This window comes from Apium graveolens, chromosome 6, assembly GCF_009905375.1.
Source record: "Apium graveolens cultivar Ventura chromosome 6, ASM990537v1, whole genome shotgun sequence".
NCBI classification, from domain to species: Eukaryota; Viridiplantae; Streptophyta; class Magnoliopsida; order Apiales; family Apiaceae; genus Apium; species Apium graveolens.
The window spans coordinates 199362504-199379729 of NC_133652.1; the positions used below are offsets into that span (position 1 = coordinate 199362504).

The following is a 17226-nucleotide window of genomic DNA, read 5'->3' on the forward strand; positions in this document are numbered from 1 at the left end:
TGGATTGTGTGATTCCTGCCAAAAAGGAAAGCAGATCAAAGCATCATTCAGAAAGAAGCTTGATTCAACAATTGAAGAACCTTTGCAACTGCTACACATGGATTTGTTTGGACCAGTCAATGTGTTGTCCATCTCAAGGAAAAGATTTTGCCTAGTAATTGTCGATGATTTCTCAAAGTTCTCTTGGACATATTTCCTAAAGTCTAAAGATGAGGCTAGTGAAATCATCATCAATCACATAAGGCAAGTCAATAATCATCCTAATTTCAAAGTTAGAAGAATCAGGAGTGACAATGGAACTGAGTTCAAGAATTATGTCATGAGAGCATTTTGTGAAGAAAATGGGATTTTGCATGAGTTTTCAGCTGCAAGAACTTCATAACAAAATGGAGTAGTAGAAAGAAAGAACAGATCACTTATTGAAGCTACAAGGACAATGCTTAAAGAGTCTAAGTTACCAACATATTTTTGGGCTGAAGCTGTAAATACTGCATGCTACACTCAGAATATTTCTCTGGTTAATCAAGCAAAATGCATGACTCCCTATCAATTGTTCAAAAACAAGAAGACAACACTACACCATATATGGGCTATTACCAGCCCAATATGTATTAGTGTTGCATGAAGTGTTGCTAAAAACATAAAACTTGGTAATCTATTGTTATACTTTTAAAACCGTTACATAAAATATAAAAATGTTGCAAGTAAAATGAGAGTTTTGAAATTTTCAATACAATTGCAATACTATTACAAAGTGTTACAATAAACGAAACACTTTTTATTCTTTTTCACTAAAATTATAGGCAGGAACTTTTTTTTCATTGGGCGGGATGCTTATACGCCAAAATTTTTCAGACAAAATATTTTTAACACCTAAGATCCTCTCTCTCTCATCTCTCTCCCTCTCTCTCCCGACCACTCTCTCCCGAAGCTCCTCTCTCCCCCTCACGACTCTCCTTTCCTCTCTCTTTCTCTCTGTCCCCCACTCTCTCATCTCCAATTAAGCCGAAGCCCAAAACCCCAAACCTAATTGAGCAAGATTTGTGCAAAAATCAAAGTAAAGATTCAATTAGAGGTATTACTCATCTTTTTATGCTTATACTTTTATATATATGTATGCATGTGAACAACTTTACCTGAAAGACAGTGTATCTGAAATTTGTTGGATTTTTGTATTAATTAGTTGAATATATGTTTTAATTTTGTTGTGATATATAACCCTCCTGTTAAATTGTTCTTATATTTGTGATTTATTCTTGTAATTTAGTAGATATTTAGTAATTTATGATTTTGTTGGACTATTTGTGGTATAATTTGTTTATTATTTTAAATGGATTTGTTTGTGTTAATCTCTATTGAGCTTGATGTTGTAATATTGTCATTAATTAAGGTTTAAAACTTGAGGCTGTTAATTAAGGTTTAAAGTTTTAATTTTAAGTACGATAAGAGCATGTTAATGTTGTAATATATGTGCTATGTCTCTACTATCTCTCTGTCATTGTTAGTATTTGATATACTTTGTTTTTTGTTCAATTTATTTATGTAGAAAATGGATGTTGAAGGAAAGAAATGGATATTTCTTCCTAAGTACAGTGATAAATATAGGAAGGGGGTGGAAGATTTTGTTACGATAGCATTTTCTAAATATGCCGTAGGAAAGGAGTTAAGGTGTCCTTGTAAAAGCTGTAGTAATCGTTTCTAGAGTGATGCCAAGGGTATACGTGAGCATCTCATATGTAATGGTCCTTGTCCCCATTATCTTGAATGGATTTACGAGGTCTCAACCCTTAGGATAGAAAACATGATCGGCGACATGGATGAGATGGATACTGATATAGGTATGGGTTTAGGCGATGAGTTCGAGGCGATGATGCAAAATGTATATGGAACTGGTAATGATACTGGTGAACATGGAGTTAGAAAGGGAATGAATGCTGATGCGAGAAAATTTTATAGGCTTGTTAACGAGGGTAGGCAGCCTTTATATCCCGAGTCTAAAAATTTTACTCGTTTAAGTTTCATAGTTAGGTTTTACCAACTAAAGTGCATTCATGGATTTAGCGAGGCGGCATTTAGCGATTTGTTTGACTTAATAAATGAGGCTTTTCCCAACATTAACGTGCCGTCATCTTTCAATTCAGCCAAGGTTATGATTAAAGACTTGGGTCTTGATTACCAAAAAATACATGCATATCAAAATGACTGCATGCTATTTTGGGCTGAAAATGAGGGGCTGGATATTCGCAAAAAGTGTAAAACATCTAGGTGGAAAGTAGTTGAAGATAAAAATGGGCCTAATATGGATATATCTAAGTCGAAGGAACATAAGGTTCCAGCAAAAGTGTTGAGGTATTTTCCTTTGAAGCCAAGGCTACAAAGAATGTTCCTGAGCTCTGATTATTCTAACTCAATGACATGGCATGCATTAGCACGAAAAAAGGATGGCAAGTTCAGGCATCCGGCTGACGGCAAGGGCTGGAAGTCGCTAGATACCAAATATCCAGAATTCGGGGCAGAAATGCGAAATGTTAGGTTAGGATTAGCTGCCGACGGATTTAATCCATATCAGTCAATGAATATTTCTCATAGCACCTGGCCAGTTGTGCTAGTGAATTACAACCTTCCTCCTTGGTTAATCATGAAACCTGAAAATTTAATTCTTTCAACCTTAATTCCTGGCCCTATTTATCCTGGCAACGAGATTGATGTTTATATGCAGCCGTTAATCAAAGAATTGAAAGAATTATGGGAGGTTGGGATAGAAACTTATGATGTAAGGGTAGACAACACATTTAGGCTGCACGTAGGCTTCTTATGGACGATAAGTGACTTTCTGGGATTTGTAGTTTTATCAGGTTGGAGCACGAAAGGTAAACTGGCCTACCCTTCATGTGGCGCCCTCCAAACCCGGGTCAGAAGTTTGGGGTCCACATACACACCTTAATTATAACCTGTTTATAACAATAATAAAGATAATAATAATATATACAATGACCCTACTTACCAACCACCACGGACCGCAACAGGTTAAAGTATGCACACAAGCCAAACACACTAATATATTACAAACTGTTCAAATCCCAACTATTTCAAACTCAAACTGAGTATTAAACTTTATTACAAACTTTTACAAACTTAAATTATTCCAAAAGAAGCCTACTAGCTCCACTTTCTCAACCTGAACCCCTAGCTCTCGCGCTGGACTGGGGATCCTCTTTACCAATTGGTTCCTTTTTAACTGGAAAAAATATAAACAACATCGCACAAATGAGCTAACTAGCTCAGCAAGTCACAATGACAAAACTGAGAATAATGATCATCAGATGAATATAATTATGATATCAAGTGAACAATGGATTATGATTTAGAATTGGATATTATACTTTTAATTTAAAAACCAAGGTTAGGCTGCTGATCAGTCACGCACTAACCCCGAGCAAGGCACACAGCATTGCTCTAACTACTGGATCCAAGGCTCACATTGGCCTAACTTGACCATTATATGGTCTGACCACGAATCTGGTCCACAATTTTATAAAAACAATCCAATTCTAACATAATAACAGAATATGCAATAATAAACAATAACCGAAATCATTAAGAACAATAAATGTTCAACAATGAAAGGGTTTCAATCCTTGTAAGGATCAATAAGGCAATTTAAAAGCTTGGATGCTGGATAATGAAAGAATTGGATAACAAAGGAATCAACATTTCAAGGTTTCAAGGATTTGGTCTTTCCAAGTATAAGATACCATGGGTTGAGTATATAATAGTTCATTTCAGTGTTTGGTATTTAGTTTGTATGTATTTGTGGAGTAGTATCGTAGATTTGTGATTCTTGTTTCGGTATACAATAATCAATGGATTAGAAAGAATATGATTCATGACTCAAGAATAATAACTGAAATCAGGATTTAGGTTTCTGTGCTTCAAAGCACTTGCAATATCACAGGATTATCAAGTACTACAATATCTCGAAGAAAGTTTAGAACACTTGCCTGATATTAGCTTATTACACTGCACTCGTTTCCAATCACAACCGTCTTACTCTTCAACTATCTGTTTCCCTTTCTTACGTCTTGCCTCTTCTGCTCACATATCATAAGCATCTATCAATAATTTACTCATGGAATTCTATTCAACACATACTTCTATCTACCTTTCGTTTTACCCAAATCCGATTAACGGATTGAAAGTTATGCAATAATCAAGTAAACACCGAATATATAGACTGATAGTCAATTAACAAGTCACATATAGCACATAATACATCACGTAATCAATGATATATTATTTATAAAGAAGTCTTGGGTCATAAATAGGCTTTCTGGTATTTAAAATAATTTTTAAAACATTTTTCGAAATTAAAACGGGTCGTTGGATCAATTTCGGGTTAATAAACAGGGTTCGGTTGGCCCATTCTGGCTCCGAAATAATTTTAGAATAATTCTCGAGCCTTGGAAATAATTTAGAATAATATTTTAAAGCTCGAAACTATTTTTCAGAATTTTTAAATCATTTTTAAATAATTAAATCTAATTAAATAATTAATTAAAATCAATTAATAATTAATTAAATCAATTAATCAATTAATTTTCGAATTAATTGACCAATTAATCAATTATAAATTATCTGAAATTAATTAACTAATTAATTTACATTTATTTGTGAATTAAAAATAATTTTCAGAATTAAAATAATAATTTTTAGAATTTTCAGAATTTAAAAATGAATTTTTATAATAAAAATAAATAGGAAATATGATTTTTAAACATTTTATAAACAGGAATCCTAAATTTGCAAAGTCTGGAAATTTCAGGGACCTAACTGCATCGTTTTCAAAAGTTGGGATACTAAATTGTAATTTTCTAGCCCTTCGCCGGAAAACAGTCGAGTTCGCGGTAGAACACGTTCCCGGCATCCTCACCCCACCAACACCTCCAGATCACATCTACACAACACCAGGAACACAACCATGCAATCAATTCATCCTAACAATCCCTGAGTTGGCCGGAATTTGGCCGTGAAGTTTTCCAGTTTCCGGCGAACATCGGAAAACTTCAAAACACAACTCCCTTCTCTACAGACCTCGTTGGTTCATGAAACTTATACGACTAGATTGCAAATTTCACAGAGAATACAACCCACTATAACACAACATCAATCTATCACAGAATAAGAAACCCCCAAATTTTAATTAAGAACATTCATACGGGTTATAAACCCTAATTTTGAAATTCGAAAATTAAACCCACTTTTGAGCATGTTATTGAACTCCAAATCAGATGTACGATATATGAAAATCATCAGGAAAACAAGCTCTACAACATGCAATCATCAAATCATACTAACAATCATCTGAACAAAAATTCATATTTTTAATAAAATAAATTCGAAAATAAATAAATTTTTAGAAAAATAACCTTGTTTTCTGCAGTGAAACAAAGCTCAGAATCTGATAGAACACTTCAAATCCTTCGTTTTGCTTACTCAAGCTTTGAAAACAGAGATCGGTAACGCCTTCGTTTTGCTGTTTGATTCTTAGAACAGTTTATATAATTAGGGCTTTTCTCTGAAAATTATATAATTATCTGTCTGCAAATGATTTTGATACGAAATAAAATACGGTAAAAAGGCTATTTATAATTACGGAAAATTAGTATCCCGTTGGATCATTCCGGATATAAAATGGTACGTTTATTTGTAAAAACTGATCCAAACGGTATCGGTTTTCGGGATAATTATCCAAATCAGTACAATTTGTACTGCGGTCTTGGTCTCAGCGCCTGGTTACACGTATTACAAAGTGATAATTGGGATAGTTTAATAAAAATCTCCCAATTATCAAAAATATGGGTTTTATTGATTTACCGAAACGAATATTGTATCGAAAATGTTGCGCCGGGACCCGCGCAGCACAAACCGTACGCCGGATCAAAAAAGTCGAAACATGGAATATGCTAGGAATATTACAATTGGGTTAGGAAGGAGTTCTCGAAAGAGTTTTGGGTTTCAAAAATGTAATAACGGGTGATGTCGGTTGATAAGTGGATTTTATATCCACTTGGAATGCTTCAATACAAGCTTAAATTGGTGTTTTGGACTCAAGTTGTTGGTATTTTGATGTGTTTTTGTGTTATTGCATTTCAGGTATCAGTTAAATGAAGAAAAGAGCTTTTAAAGAAAATATGATGAAAAGTGATCAGAATTGGAAGCCAAGGCCATTGTCAAGTTGTAGAGAATCTCAATAGCTGCGCGTGGGCAGTTGAATCGCCTAATTCTGACGAGTAGAACTCAAGTTATGGTCAAAACAAGATTCATCAGAATATTTTTTCCAGTCAGTAGCTGAGCGCCCGCTCAGCAGAGCTGAGCGCCCGCTCAGGGCGCGGCTGGTCGCTGATTTCGCTGAAAAAGCCTTTTTTGAGTAGAATTTGACGATTTTAAGGGTCCAGGTCCACTAGGGGCGTATATATACTTAAAAAAAGGCTTTTCATCATCCGGGAAGATTGGGATACCAAGGAGAAGACCTAGAAGCACAGAACAACTCCAAAAAAGAAGATCTTGTTTTCAACTTGTGATTCTTTGAATTAGTTATAACTTTGGATGCTCGTTTTCGTTCTTGTTGAACCTAGATCTCGTTTATTCATACTTTAATTATTATTCAGTTTATTAAGACCTAGTTTTATACCATGCTTTCATTGGAACCCATGGTGACGATGAGTTCGAATATGGGCTAATCGTTGTCATGGGGTTCTAGCGGATTTACTTATGGATTTCAATAGTTAATTGTTTCGATATCTTGATGTGTGGTGATTGATTGATATCCTAGTATTGGTTGTGCTTATTCGTCTTATGTGCGTAGCTAATATATAAGATAGCGTGTTAATCTCTATTGAAGCGACAGTGAATATAGAGGTTTAGAACTTGCCATGCTAGCATAGGTTCATGTATGTGTATGCATGATTCGTAGGTAACTCTAACCGTTTTACTTGCCCTATGTAATCAAGATAGATAACTTGTGCTTAAACCGTTATATTGTCAAATTCTATAGACATATAGGGTCTCAATATAATTGGTGCCTATTCAGCTTCTATCTCTTTTGTGGATGTCTGGTAGAATGGTACTCGTGCAACGAAAGTTGGCGTTTATCAGTTTCGTGTTATCTGATTAGTGTCATCACCATCACATGCTAAGGTTAAAAACAATAAGGCTATTGAATGAAGTATTTAATGAAGTTAGGATCTCATGTTTGTCATATATAGTAATTCAACCTCAATTCTCTTAGTTAATGTTATTTAGTATAATCTCTTAGTTTAATAAAAACCCAATTTGTTATTTGTCTTAGCATTGAGCGATAACCATATATTGTTGCATAGGTGCATAAATTGAACTTAACCTAAACCAGTCTCTGTGGGAACGAATCTGATTTATATCTTATACTACTTGCGAACGCGTATACTTGCGTGAATATTAGCGCGTGTTTTCGCCCTAACAAGTTTTTGGCGCCGCTGCCGGGGACTCGGTGTTAATTTTTAGTTTATGTGCTTGTCATCAGTTGTCGTTAAAGTTCACTGACTCGGATTCTTTTACTTTCACAGTTTATTTGTTTGTGTTTCAGGTACTCATTAGAATGGGAGATCCAGCAGCACGAACGAAAGCCTTGATGGACTTTTCTCAACCCAAGATCAATGACATTCAATCTAGCATTGTCCGGCCAGCTATCACGGCTAATACCTTTGAGATCAAGCCTGGCATAATTCAATGGGTGCAGAATTCAATCCAGTTTGGGGGTTCTTCAACGGAAGATCCCAATATGCACATTAGGGATTTCATTGAGATCTGTGACACCTTCAAGTTCAACGGTGTTTCTGAAGATGCTGTGAAGCTGAGACTGTTCCCATTCTCTCTGAGGGACAAGGCTAAGAGCTGGTTACACTCTCTACCAGCTGGTTCGATTACTACTTGGGAGGATCTTGCTCAGAAATTCCTTACTAAATTATTCCCTATGGCGAAGACAGCTGCAATGAGGAACGCTATTACTCAATTTGTGCAGCAAACGGGAGAATCGCTATGTGAAGCTTGGGAGCGCTACAAGGAGATGCTTAGGAAGTGTCATCATCATGGAATTCCTGATTGGATGATCATCACTTGTTTTTATAATGGGTTGGGAGCACAGTCCAGACCCATGCTCGATGCAGCATCAGGCGGAGCATTATGGGCAAAGAGCTATGAGGAAGCTTATGATCTAATTGAACTGATGGCTGCTAATGAATATCAGTATCCAACCCATAGATATCCACAGGGCAAGGTAGCAGGAGTTCTTGAAGTGGATACAGCTACGGCTATCACTGCTCAACTAAAGGCGTTGTCTATGAAGATCGATTCTCTGGCTAACTATGGTGTTAAGCAGATAATTAGTGTTTGTGAGCTATGTGCAGGTTCGCATGCGACAGAACAATGTGCTATATCTAGCGACTCAGCTCAGTTTGTGAGCAACTTTCAGAGATCGCAACAACCAGTTCCAGACACTTATCATCCTGACAACTGGAATCATCCTAACTTCAGCTGGAGCAACAATCAGAATGTGATGCAATAGCCATTCCAGCCATTTGGAAATAAGCTGTTCAACTCTCTTGGTTTTCAGCAACAACTCCAACTTCAACAACAAACTCATGATGCAGGTCTATCTTCGAATGAAAAATCTGAATTAGAGGAGTTGAGGCTTATGTGCAAAAACCAGGCTCTTATATGCCAAAGCCAAGCTGTTTCTATCAAGACTCTGGAGAACCAAATAGGGCAAATTGCTAATGCCTTATTGAATCGACCACCAGGAACGCTTCCTAGTGATACAGAAGCCAATCCAGGAAAGAGGGAAGTTGAAGAACATGTGAACGCCATCACCTTAAGGTCTGGAAAGGTCGCAAGCCCCCAAATTCAGCAAGACGAAGAGCCTGAAAAATCTCAAGATTCAGAAAATGCAGATGTGGCTAAAGAAGATGTGCAGAAGGAAGTAGAGGTGGAACCAAGGAAGACTACTGTGGAACACACTCCTCCTGAGGGTAATACAGGGGAGAAACAGATTTATCCTCCACCTCCTTTTCCTAAAAGGCTGCAAAAGAAAAGGCTGGATAAGCAGTTTGAGAAGTTTCTAGAGGTGTTCAAGAAACTTCATATCAACATACCTTTCGCTGAAGCTCTTGAACAGATGTCTAGCTATGCGAGGTTTATGAAAGGTATTCTCACTCGAAAAGTGAAGCTCGATGACTTAGAGACCGTTGCTCTAACGGAAGAATGCAGTGCTGTGCTGCAACAGAAGTTGCCTCCGAAGCTTAAAGATCCTGGGAGTTTCACTATTCCTTGCACCATCGGAAACTTGTTGTTCGATAAGTGTTTATGTGATTTAGGAGCTAGCATCAATCTGATGCCCTTATCTATCTTCAAGAAGCTTGGTCTGCCTGGTCCGAAACCAACATACATGTCATTGCAACTAGCTGACCGTTCCATCGCTTATCCACGAGGTATAGTGGAGGATGTCTTGGTCAAGGTGGATAAACTCTTCTTCCCTGCTGACTTTGTAATTCTTGATTTCGAGGAAGATAAGAAGATTTCCATTATCTTGGGAAGACCATTCTTGGCTATAGGCCGAACTATGATCGATGTGCAAAAAGGAGAGCTTTCGATGAAGGTTTACGATCAAAAGGTCACTTTTAATGTGTTCAAGGCAATAAAGTTACCCACAAAAACAGAAGAGTGCTTTAAAATAGAGCGGGTCGACTCAGTTTTTGAAGATGAAGGAGGAGTAGAGCAACTGCAGGTTTTGAATGCACCTCCGTGGGAGAAGAAGTTGGATATGCCATTCGATTCTCTTGGGTTAGCAGAGCTAAAAATTTCTCAGGAGCGTTTTGAACCATTTACTCAAGAAGCTCCCATACTTGAGCTCAACCGACAGCCAAATCACTTGAGTTATTCATTCTTAGGTGCACCCCCTGACAAGGGGTTGGGATATATCTTTGATGATGTAGAGGGTAGCCGAACGGATCCTCCAGTGCCTATAGAGGGTTCTTCTCATGTGCAGCAGGTAGTTGATAGGACTGGTGTTGGTGATGAGCAGTACAGGCGAGTAACTAGGCGTATGGAGGCCATGCACGACATTCACCATCATTTTGCTGAAGATTTGACACACGCTTTCGGTACTATTTTCCGAGACACTAGTGGTGAGGTTGATTGGCCACCTGATCCTCCACCCGACGAGGGTGAATCTCCCGCTAATTAGGTATGCCTGAAATCCTTATTATTGCCTTCAATGAGGACATTGAAAATTTTAAGTTTGGGGGTGATAATGTAAGGATTAGTAGTGTGTGTCCATATAGATTCATATAGATTCATGTTGCATGTTTAGTTGTAGTTCATTCATATTTTTGTATGATTGTTCATTTAGGACATATTTGTTTGTTTTTATGTAATTTCATATAGTTGCATTTGCATGTATATTTAGCATGATCCCTTAAGATGAACTATGATATTTGATAAGTTGATGTTGATTTCAGTGTGGTGATGACGAATAGAGGGATGTTTAAGTCCTAATGAATTGATTTGCATGCCAGAAACAAATATTTTCACAAAGTCTTATAGGGTTGCTTTTGATCTAGATCATGATCATACTTGTTTGTTGTTGAGATTTAATCACTTGGTTATATTTAGAATTTGTGATATTCTCGAAGTGACGTAAAAACACTGATTCTTTTTATCTGGAGAAAAACTTGAATTTCATTGCTAGTTGTTGTAAGGCTAGGTGTCAAATGGCTAGTAGCCGGCTCATATTTTTATGAGTAGTCTAGGGTTGAATGAGATGGAGCGAAACACACTCATTCAGAAATTATTTAAAAAAAAGGAAAAAAAAAGAAAAAAGAGGAAAAAAAAGAAAGAAAAAAATATGTGTTTATGCATAATTGATCAAGAGTGAGCTCTTTAATACTCGAGTTATTAAGTTCTAAGGGACTTTGTGCCTAGTGACCTAAGGCTTTTATAGTCTGGGATCCGCTAACCTAACGCTCGCTATATGGGTATTATTGTATAAGTCTTTTGGGACCTCATTCATTGCATGATCAAATAAGCATCTTTGCTATGTGTTCAATAATAGTGTGAATCCTTGTATAACTCTAGTAGAAAGGAGGTGTTGTGAGTCATAATGCATTTATTCTCTATTCTGTTTATAAACTTTTGATTGTTTCGATGATAGATAAGTTATGGTTATTGATCTAGTATCGAGAGTATATCTGTTAAGCATCCACACACGCACGTTTCTGGTTTGTGAGTTGGTTTGTGGAATTTATTCGAACTCTGTTTTAAGTTATTGCATTCTTAGAGGCATTGGTTTATTCATTTGGTTATGGTTATTCTGAGGGGATCGATTGCATTATCATTTAGTTGCATTCACATAGTTGCATTCATGCATTAGGTTTATTTTGTAGTTTTGAGTCTGTTTATGCTTGAAGACAAGCATCGATTCAAGTTTGGGGGTGTGATAAGTGGATTTTATATCCACTTGGAATGCTTCAATACAAGCTTAAATTGGTGTTTTGGACTCAAGTTGTTGGTATTTTGATGTGTTTTTGTGTTATTGCATTTCAGGTATCAGTTAAATGAAGAAAAGAGCTTTTAAAGGAAATATGATGAAAAGTGATCAGAATTGGAAGCCAAGGCCATTGTCAAGTTGTAGAGAATCTCAATAGCTGCGCGTGGGCAGTTGAATCGCCTAATTCTGACGAGTAGAACTCAAGTTATGGTCAAAACAAGATTCATCAAAATATTTTTCCAGTCAGTAGCTGAGCGCCCGCTCAGCAGAGCTGAGCTGAGCGCCCGCTCAGAGAGCTGAGCGCCCGCTCAGAGAGCTGAGCGCCCGCTCAGGAGAGCTGAGCGGCCGCTCAGGGCGCGGCTGGTCGCTGATTTCGCTGAAAAAGCCTTTTTTGAGTAGAATTTGACGATTTTAAGGGTCCAGGTCCACTAGGGGCGTATATATACTTAAAAAAAAGGGTTTTCATCATCCGGGAAGATTGGGATACCAAGGAGAAGACCTAGAAGCACAGAACAACTCCGAAAAAGAAGATCTTGTTTTCAACTTGTGATTCTTTGAATTAGTTATAACTTTGGATGCTCGTTTTCGTTCTTGTTGAACCTAGATCTCGTTTATTCGTACTTTAATTATTATTCAGTTTATTAAGACCTAGTTTTATACCATGCTTTCATTGGAACCCATGGTGACGATGAGTTCGATTATGGGCTAATCGTTGTCATGGGGTTCTAGCGGATTTACTTATGGATTTCAATAGTTAATTATTTCGATATCTTGATGTGTGGTGATTGATTGATATCCTAGTATTGGTTGTGCTTATTCGTCTTATGTGCGTAGCTAACATATAAGATAGCGTGTTAATCTCTATTGAAGCGACAGTGAATATAGAGGTTTAGAACTTGCCATGCTAGCATAGGTTCATGTATGTGTATGCATGATTCGTAGGTAACTCTAACCGTTTTACTTGCCCTATGTAATCAAGATAGATAACTTGTGCTTAAACCGTTATGTTGTCAAATTCTATAGACATATGGGGTCTCAATATAATTGGTGCCTATTCAGCTTCTATCTCTTTTGTGGATGTCTGGTAGAATGGTACTCGTGCAACGAAAGTTGGCGTTTATCAGTTTCGTGTTATCTGATTAGTGTCATCACCATCACATGCTAAGGTTAAAAACAATAAGGCTATTGAATGAAGTATTTAATGAAGTTAGGATCTCATGTTTGTCATATATAGTAATTCAACCTCAATTCTCTTAGTTAATGTTATTTAGTATAATCTCTTAGTTTAATAAAAACCAAATTTGTTATTTGTCTTAGCATTGAGCGATAACCATACATTGTTGCATAGGTGCATAAATTGAACTTAACCTAAACCAGTCTCTGTGGGAACGAATCTGATTTATATCTTATACTACTTGCGAACGCGTATACTTGCGTGAATATTAGCGCGCGTTTTCGCCCTAACATCGGTTGGTTCCCGTTTTTATAAAATAGATTTTAATTACCCGGAAAAAGATTTTAGAAATTTCATATGATTCTTATAAATCCATAAACCAACATAAAAATAATTAGGAAGATATGACAATTATCTATATTTTATTTTGGACATATAAAAATTAAAATACTCAATTAATATTATTTTTGAATATTCAAGTACAGATAACACTTAACAATTAGCTCACAGATTAGATACTGAACACGCATAATAATTATATAATAGCAAAAATAATTACACGATATATCCCGAATATTACACTTCATGCCACTACTAGACCTCGTCAACATATTTAAAACATAGCAAGAAGGTTGTATATTTAAACCAAAGAAAATTTCTTCCTCCTGACCACAAGTGGAGGTCTGATAGGCGGAGATTCAATGGGGATGTAGAATTGCTAGGAAGTCCTGAACTGTTAACAGGAACAGAGGTTGAGCATCTTTTGTGTGGCTATGAAAATGACTTCGGGAAGCAACATAAAAAACATAGGGGTTCTTCATCGGATAGCCCTTGGAAGAAAAAGTCCATCTTTTTCGAGTTACCATATTGGAGCAGTAATATGGTAAGGCATAACCTAGATGTGATGCATATTGAAAAGAACATTTGTGATAAAATTCTGGGTACTTTATTAAATATCGGGGGCAGGACAGAAGACCATCTTAGTGCTCGTCAAGATCTAGAAGAAATGGGGATTAAGAAAGATCTTCATCCAGTCAGATGTGATGATAACAAACATGTTAAAATTAGGGCAGCTAGTTTTGATATGACCAAAAAAGAAAAAGAAATCTTCTGTTCAGTTTTGATGAATACTAAGTTACCCCACGGATCTGCCTCTAATATTAGCCGCTGTGTTCAAATGAATGAGCGGAAGATATTGGGTTATAAGAGTCATGATGCACATTTTATTCTTCAATTTCTATTACAATTTGTTGTGGTTAAAACTCTAAAACCTAAGGTAGCAATACCTTTAATGAGGTTGGGGGCCTTTTTTCGGGGTATATGTGGCAAAGTCATCAAATTAGAAGATGTTGAGAAGTTATAAAATGAAATCATTGAGATACTTTGTGAACTTGAAATGATCTTTCCACCTGCATTTTTCGACATAATGGTTCACTTACCAATTCACTTGTGTAAGGAAATCGAATTTGGAGGTCCGGTGCACTTAAGGTGGATGTTTGGAGTTGAAAGGTATTTGTGCAAGTTGAAATCCTACGTTTGAAATAGGAGCAAGCCCGAGGGGTGCATAGCTGAGGGGTACTTGGTTGAGGAATGTTTAACATTTTGCTCTCGATTTTTTGATGAGTAGTGTAAAAATAGAAGTGTTCAGAAGGACTGTAACAAAGATGCTGGATATCCTATTGGATCTCGTAAAAGAAAAGATGGGAAATCTATACACCTAGAAGATAAAGTATGGACTAAGGCTCATCGATACATATTATTGAACTGTGACAACGAAGAAATCGAGAAGCTTAAAAAGTAAGTGTTTCTGGGAACAAAGAAAGCTGATCCAAATTTTATAAAACTATAAACCATCATAATCTTGTGCTAATTTGGTGTTATTATAATTGTAGTGAACACCGTAGCTTGGTTGAAAAAGATGTGAAGGTAAAGAAGTATAAACGTGAAAGAACACATGCAACTGAATTTCACAAGTGGTTGAAAGAGGTGGTTCGAAACAGAAATGACATATCAATGGAATTGTCGTCTTTGGCAAGAGGGCCTCATCGGGCAGCTAAGCAATTTACGGGTTATATTGTCAACGGGTTCAGATTTCACACCAAGCAGAGAGATAGTAGGTGTACAACACAGAATAGTGGTGTCTTCCTCACTGCTTTAACCACTAGTTTCGCGACTGTTAAAGACAAAAATCCAGTAGTTGGGGAAGTTGGTTATTATGGCGCAATTGAGGACATCATTGAGGTTGACTACTGGGGAGCACTGGCTGTAGTCATATTTAGGTGTTGTTGGTATCAAAAAGAAAAGGATTGTCATGGGTTAACAAGAGTGAATTTTAATAAATTATATGAAAAAGATGATCCTTTCGTTCTAGCTACACAAGTTCAGCAAGTCTTCTATGTAGAAGACCCTACTGAAAAGAATGTGCATTTTATCATCAAGAAATTTCCGAAGGATCAGTATTCTGATGTAGAAGACGAGATAAATGCAGTAGTAGAAATCACCGAAGAACGATTACCTACAGATGATATCAAGAGTTGGTGCAGAGATGACGTTCCGATAAAACAAATTTCGGTTACCCCTGATGAAGAAGGAGATAATAATGAAATCTGACAAAAAGAGAATTTATTTTCTCTTTAGAGTTATGCTACTTTGTAGTTACTTCATATTTTGATCAGTTTCAATTGTGGTAGTTTAAATTAAAAGAATCATTTGTATTCCTTAGTTGTAAAAGAATGTTGTATTTAGTTGAATTTTGTGCTAATTTGGTATTCTATTTCTCTTGTTCATAAAATCTGTTGTGTTTCCATTATTCATATTTTTTTTGTTATAAAATCTAATTGTGGTAGTTTAAGTTAAAAGAATCATTTGTAGTCTCTTATTCAAATATAAATGTGGTATTCAGTTCATTTTTTTTGTTCTAGTAAGTGTTTCTATTATTCGAGTTAGTTTTTGTTGTATTTCCCTTTGTCATATTTGTGCACGTTTCAATTACTAATTTTTCTTAAAATGTTCTTATTTTCAGGATGGCGTCTAAGGATTACATTCTCAGATTTTTCCACAAGGGACAGTTCACAAAGACAAGATATGTTGGTGGTTTATATAAGGAGATAGTGGAATATGTTGATTCTGATAGGTTCTCGTACACTGTCGTGATGGAATATGTGAAGGATGATGTCAAATATGGAGAAATAGGCGGTGTTTATGTTAAAAAGGTGCCAACTTGTTGGAAGCTTATTGACAATGATCACGACTTATAGGAGTTTGTATAGACAGTTGAAGGGGATATGTTGGATTTTTATGTTGATGAGATTGTTGACAAATCTGTGGAGCCTAAGCCACAGATGTAGCCATATGTGATTGTGCGACCAAGAACTCATTTTTTTGAAGGTATATTTATTTTGTCGAGTTGCGTTATTACTCATGTATTGTGGTATCAAAATAATATTTTGTCACCACTTAATGTACCAACAGGTTTGGAAGCAAAGCGTAAGTTTATGACGATAGACGGACTGCAGAAACAAAGAACTAGTCGTCGTTTGCTTGTTGATAATCCTGAGGCTGAGAATGAGCAGGGAAACTCAAAGAAAGTTGTCTAAAAGGTAATAAGTTCAATATGGTAGTTATTCTTCTACTATAACTGCCTTGAGTCTAACTTAAAATTTATGTTTTCTTTATCAGATATCAGAGTATGAGAAGAAAAGGATGGTGCAGGGTGTAGAAAATAAAAAGAAAATTGAAGAGTTGGGATTAAAAAGGATCGCTCATGGTCTGACCAATAAGAACAAAGAAAAAGTTCAAGTGGATGATGACTTGGAACTTGATGGGGAGTACGTTCCTGGACAAGATAGCTGTGAAGCTGAAGATGGCGAAAACATGGTTGCTAAGAAGGTTGCTAAAGAAAAACAATCTTTCAAGATTAAAGCTAAAACAGTGAAGAAAGTGTCCAATCCTATTGGCAGGGCGCCAATGACACGTTCAAGGACCGTAGGTCCTTCATCTACACAGGTATGTAATTTCATTTGTGTTGTGGACTTTTTAGCAGTTTTTGGTTCTTACACTATTTTTAATTATGTTAATAACTACTAACAGTCTGAAAACTCACTCCATCCTCCATCTCGAAAGTCAACCCCTCCGGTAACTGAACCTCCGGTAACTGAACCATCATCCCCTGTTTTACCACCTCCCCCTTCATTGCCTAAAGATATATCACCAACCTTTCCTCAGAGAGTGGCACCACCAAAAAAGTATAGGAATCAGGGTATTGGTTCAATGGAGGCTTATAACTTGATGAAAGAACGCCAGAAAATATTAGAAAAAGAAAAAAACCAAACTGATGATGGTGGCCAGCCATGTGAAGAAGAAACTCATGAGGAAGCCACATCTCCTGTTAATAACTGTTTTTTCTACTATTGGATTGGTTCAACAATTTGAATAGGTTCTTGGCTTAATCTTTTTTACAACTTTTTGGTCCAGA

The 17226-nt window shown here is 36.5% G+C and overlaps 1 protein-coding gene and 1 non-coding gene across 2 annotated transcripts; one reads left to right on the top strand and one right to left on the bottom strand.

The window, feature by feature from the left end:
- Positions 1-1813: 1813 nt before the first annotated feature.
- Positions 1814-15362, top strand: LOC141665675 (uncharacterized). Its single transcript, XM_074471658.1, has 4 exons — positions 1814-2870; positions 13496-14028; positions 14380-14549; positions 14645-15362. The coding sequence occupies exons 1-4, from the start codon at positions 1814-1816 to the stop codon at positions 15360-15362; spliced, it is 2478 nt and encodes an 825-aa protein (XP_074327759.1).
- Positions 8024-8130, bottom strand: LOC141669220 (small nucleolar RNA R71). Its single transcript, XR_012553511.1, has one exon. It is a non-coding gene; the product is annotated as a small nucleolar RNA R71 (small nucleolar RNA).
- Positions 15363-17226: the final 1864 nt, after the last annotated feature.

Bases quoted from the DNA above. Each gene is read 5' to 3' on its own strand.
- LOC141665675 (XM_074471658.1), top strand. From the start codon at position 1,814: ATGGATGAGATGGATACTGATATAGGTATGGGTTTAGGCGATGAGTTC. The intron at 14,029-14,379 runs GTAGCAATACCT...TTTGATGAGTAG, and splicing joins TTAAAACTCTAAAACCTAAG to TGTAAAAATAGAAGTGTTCA. The intron at 14,550-14,644 runs GTAAGTGTTTCT...TTATAATTGTAG, and splicing joins GAAATCGAGAAGCTTAAAAA to TGAACACCGTAGCTTGGTTG.